Source organism: Penaeus japonicus, unplaced genomic scaffold (assembly GCF_977035675.1).
Source record: "Penaeus japonicus unplaced genomic scaffold, GWHDUDI00000001_assembly GWHDUDI00000016, whole genome shotgun sequence".
Taxonomy (NCBI): Eukaryota; Metazoa; Arthropoda; class Malacostraca; order Decapoda; family Penaeidae; genus Penaeus; species Penaeus japonicus.
In genome coordinates, this window is record NW_028234418.1 from 19,458,242 (window position 1) to 19,463,241 (window position 5,000).

The 5,000-nt window shown below is 45.3% G+C and overlaps 1 protein-coding gene across 1 annotated transcript in view; it reads right to left on the minus strand.

Moving 5' to 3' along the window:
* The window catches only part of LOC122249445 (inactive hydroxysteroid dehydrogenase-like protein 1), a 20,474-nt gene that overhangs the window by 15,391 nt on the left and 83 nt on the right, over positions 1–5,000 (minus strand). The window contains exons 1-3 of the mRNA XM_086545272.1: positions 4,847–5,000; positions 1,534–1,673; positions 1,166–1,276 (exon numbers count right to left, since the gene is read on the minus strand). The exon at positions 4,847–5,000 is cut by the window's right edge and continues 83 nt beyond it. Coding sequence (XP_086401398.1) covers positions 1,166–1,276; positions 1,534–1,673; positions 4,847–5,000 — 405 coding nt within the window. The remainder of the gene's footprint in view (positions 1–1,165; positions 1,277–1,533; positions 1,674–4,846) is intronic.

Below are 5,000 nucleotides of genomic sequence, written 5' to 3' on the forward strand. Positions count from 1 at the left end.
TAATATGCATAATCTGGTAATTTCACATCAAATAATGAGCTATTTCATGCTGTATTTTTCAAGAACATACATCATGGAAGTTTGATGGCCTTTGCTATAGCACAAAGAATGTAGGCTGAGGCAATTGCTTAATACTGCAATATTATTGGGGTGGAATTTTTATTGAAGACTTATAATATTGGATTTTAATAGAACACAGCCAAAATAATCATGAGAAAATCAGATTATGAATGCTAGTGTTTTCTAAAACAAATACCTAACTGATTTTTAGGTTTCAGATTCACACATTATTATACTGACTTGTAATCTTCAGATATCAGTAATACTGGACAAATTTCTTCTGCATTCATTATCTATCTCAGATGACATACTGGTTATATATTGTAAAAGTGAGAACTTTAACCCACTCACAACGGGGGCATTCCAGCCTTGCATGTTACTATGCCAGGGCTCTCGAACGCATAGGCCTAAATCAGTTAAATAAACGACGCCATATGGCGTCACCCAGCGAACGGGCCTAGAATGCGCGGTACCGTAGTGTACCACCCGTCCAGAGAGGGTTAAGAACTTTCCACACCAATAGTTAACAATACCCCTTTAAACTCAGAGGTCTGTGGTTGATGACATGTGAAAAAAGCTTTGCCAAAGAGCCGATCAAATAAAGGAATGGCATGATGGATTGCCTTAGGAATTCACCAGACTTATATCTAATTGTGGAAATTTGTGAAGCATGAGTTACATAATCATGACATTTCCTCTATCCCCAAGGTGCAGGTAATGACTGAAAAGCTGTAGGCTAACTCAAAATAAGAGCATCTGGTAAATTTTGCTTTACCTATAAAACAATGCCAACCAAAATGTCTGCAGGGTAAGGGGAAAGCTTCAAAACATCTAGACTTGTAAAACAATGTCTATAGTCCATCTATATGTCTAAAGGTTAGGGAGGTTACCACATTCATACTCATTCTTTAAATGCTCCAAAAGCGCCCAAAGTTCTTGCTACTACTGTGTACAATACTGGCTTTTTCACTTTGTTAAATAAATAATAGAGCCCTTTTGAAAAAACTATCATATTGAAACTAAATTTCAACATCATTTCTTCCTCTTCCAGCCTATTTGAAATTGACACATTTAATTTTCTACTACATATATTCTGTTAATTTACCTAGGATGCCTATTTCTTTGTCCTGAAGATGCTTTGAAATGTCCTCGTAAATGGACTGGCCATTTGAAAAGTCGGCTCGAACAATTTCTGTCTTCACGCCAAATTCTTCCCCTGTAGAAAATCATTAATAGAATATATAACATATTTCTTTTCTAAGGGAAAAAATCATTTTAGAACTACATTTAAAAAATATTTTCAAAACTGGCAAAAATTATCTTAAACTTTATCCTCATTATCAACATCATATTTCAAATTCCTAATCTGTAAACAACAATTCTTAACATACTATAAAAACCTTAGGAAATGAAAACTTTAAAACAAAAAAAATATAATAACATATATCACACCAAAGAAAAAGAAAATCTTACTTATCTCCTCAGCAACTTTCTCCAGTTTTGTCTGTGTACGAGAAATGAGGACAATATTCATCTTGGTCTTGGCGAGCTCCTTGGCGTACTCTTTGCCAATCCCATCAGTGCAGCCTGTAATCACTGCAAGAGAGACGTTCCTCATGAGCATGACTACCTGATGGTGGTCCCTTGTCATTGGAGTCTTCTTAACTCCGATAATTAAGTGATGCGCAGATGAAGGTTTTCAGTTCTCATGTAGATTTGATGACCAGAAGATTAAAAGAACAATTACTAATTTTTTGTGTCACTTTAATTAGTGTGGATGTAAGTGACTGTTTGGTGCATTTCTGCATCAGATCAAATGATCAGATGCAGAAATGTTTTAAGGGCTGAAAATATCCCTTGGCAAAGAAGAGGATGAGGAAGGAGGAATGAGTTAGAGCAAGAAAAAGATTAAAAGTGGGGGATAAGAAAGTGTCAAGATTATCAATAATAATAATGACAAAAATCTGGTTCAGCAATGAGGATTAACAAAATGGAAAAGGAAAAAAAGAAAAACAGTAAAATCTTACAAACTTGAGTAGCTTTAGCTTTCACATGACTATTTGACCTTGATCATAACTGAAGGCTATTTGGATGATGGGTCTGGCTATGAAATTCAGATGAGAGAATTTGTCTGTCTTCGTAAGCCTAAATAATGCTAATTAATTTTTACTAGTGAGAGTATTTTGGGGTGATTTCAGAAGTTTTTCAATCTTTTTCAATATTTATCTAGAGAGAGTGAGATAGAAAGGAAGAGAGAGAGAGGAAGGGAGATGAAAAAGTGAGATAGGGAGAGGAGAGAGTAAGAGAAGGATGGAGGGTGAGGGAGAGAGGGAGAGAGGAAAGTTGAGGGAGAAAAAGAAAGAAAGAAAGAGAGAGTGGGAAACAAAAAGAGAAAGAGAGAGAGAGAGAGAGGAAAAGAGCAAAGAGAAATTAAAAGAAAAGGGGAAAGAAGGTAAGAAAGAGTAAGAGAGTGTGAATTAGAATGAGAGAGAGAGTGATAAAAAGAGAGAATGACAAAGAGAAAAAAGAGTGAGCCAATGAGAAAGAGAGGAGGAGGGGGAGAGGAAAGAGGAAAGAGGAAAGAGGAAAGAGGAAAGAGGAAGAGGGGGAGGGATGAAGAGAGTGTGGAGGAAATGGAGAGAAGAGAGGTAAAGGTAAAGGTGTGGGAAAGAGAGAGAAAGTAAGGAGAGAGAGAGGAGAGGGAGAATGGAGAGGGGGGGAGAGATGGAGAGGGGAGAGAGGTGAGAGGGAGAGGGTAGAGGGAGAGGGGAGAGGGAGGTGGAGGTAGAGGTAAAGAGAAAGAAGAGAAAGGAGAGGGAGGAGGGAGAGTGAGATAGTAGGAGAGGAGTAGTAGTGGAGGGGAGAGGTAGGTGAAGAGGAGAGGGAGAGTTGAGAGAGAGAGATGAGGTTGAGGAGGAGAGTGAGAGGGAGAGAGTACGGAGAGGGAGAAGAGCGGGAGAGGGAGAGAGAGTCGTGAGAGAGGAGAGGGAGAGGAGAGAGGGGAGGGGAGAGGTGAGAGAGAGAGAGAGAGAGAAGAGGAGAGAGAGAGAGGGAAGAGAGAGAAGAGAGAGGAGAGGGAGGGGGGGGAGAGAGAGGGAGAGTGAGGTTGGGAGAGAGAGATGGGAGAGGAGGGGGGGGAGAGAGAAGAGTGAGGAGGGAGGGAGGGGAGAGAGAGAGAGGAGAGAGGGAGGTGGGGGAGAGAGTGAGAGGGGAGGGGGGAGAGAGAGAGGGAGGGATGTAGGGAGGGGAGAGAGGAGAGAGAGGGAGGGGGGAGCTCTCGCATGTTCTGTGGTCATAGATCGTACCTGGATTGGGGAGAGAGCGACGTGCTGGTGGTCATCTGCCTCTTTGATTTGTTTGTTGGGCTCGGGCAGGTGGATCGCGCGCTTTCTTGGGCGCTCGCAGTCTGGAATTTATGGGGGCGCTCGCGGTAGGCCGTCGTGCGGTGTCAGACTTTCGTTCGTTCTGGCTTCTCGCTCTCTTTCTTTTGTGGGTCGCTTCTCTCTCTCTCTCGTTCTGTTGTTTTCTCTCGCTCTTCTTCTCTTTCTTTTGTTCTCTCTCTCTCTTTCGCTCTCTCTCGCTCGCTCTCTCTTTCTCTCTTTCTCTCGTTCGCTCTCTCGCTCTCTCTCGCTTCTCTCTCTCGCGCTGCTCTGCGCCGCGCGCTCGCTCTCTCGCTCCTCGCGCTCTCTCTGCGTTCTCGTTCTCTCTTTCTTTCTGCGCTTTCTTTCTTTCGAGCGTCTGGCTGTCTTTTTCTGGAGTTTCTTCTGTTCGTGGCTCTTTCTTTGTTTTTCTCCTTTCTTTTTCTTTATTCCTCTTTCTGCTCTCGCTCTCTCTCTCCGCTCTCTTCTCTCGCTCGCTCTCTCTCTCTCTCTCTCCTCTCTCTCTCTCTCTCTCTCTCTATCGCCTCCTCTCTCTCCTCGCTCTCTCTCTCCCTCCCCTCTTCCTCGCTCTCGCTCTCTCTCTCTCTCTCTCTCTCGCTTCCTCTCTCTCTCGTTTCCTCTCTCTCTCGCTTCCTCTCTCTCTCGCTTCCTCTCTCTCTCGCTTCCTCTCTCTCTCGCTTCCTCTCTCTCTCCCTCTTCCTATCTCTTCTCCTTCGCGTTCCTCCTCTCTCGCTCTGCCTCTCTCTCCTCTCGCTCTTCCTCTCTCTCTCTCTCTTCGCTCCTCTCGCGCTCGTCCCTCTCTCTGCTCTCTCTCTCCTCTCTCGCTCTCTCTCGCTTCTCTCTCTCCGCCTCGGTCTCGCCCCTCTCTCTCTCTCAGCTATGTGGGTGTCCCTCTCTCTCTCTTCCTCTCTCTCGCTCTCCCTCTCTCTCTCTCTTCCTCTCTCTCTCTCTCTTCCTCTCCTCTCTCTCTCTTCCTGTCTTCTCTCTCTCTTCCTCGCTCTCTCTCTCTCTCTTCCTCTATATCTCTTTTTCACTCCTGATCGCTCTCTTCCTCTTCGCCTCTCTTGCCTTCGAGCTCTCCTCTCCCTCTCTCTCGTCTCTTCTCTCTCTCTCTCTCTCGCTCTCTTCCTCTCTCCTCTCTCCTCTCTCTCAATCCTCGCGGCCTCGCGCGCTCTGCTCTGCCGCTCCTCTCTCGCTCTTCGCCTCTCTCTCTCTTACTCTCTCTCTCTTTCCTCACTCTCTAGCTTCTCTCTCTCGTATCTCTTCCTCTCTCTCTCGCGCTCTCTTCCTCGGCCGCTTCTCTCTCTCTCTTCCCTCTCCGCGTATCTCGCTCTCTCTCCTCTCTCTCTCCACGCTCTCGTTCCCTCTCTCCCCCCCTCACGCCCTCGTACCCCCCTCTATCCCACCCCCCCTCCCCAACCCCCACGCGCTGCACATAGTTTCTCTTCCAAAGCCTCGACCATACATGCGCTCTAAGGCCAGTAAGGATGGCCCAGCCGTTGGTAATGGCGAGTTTACTCAAATAAAGAATGCCTATGACAGCTAGTGTGCCTTCCGCCG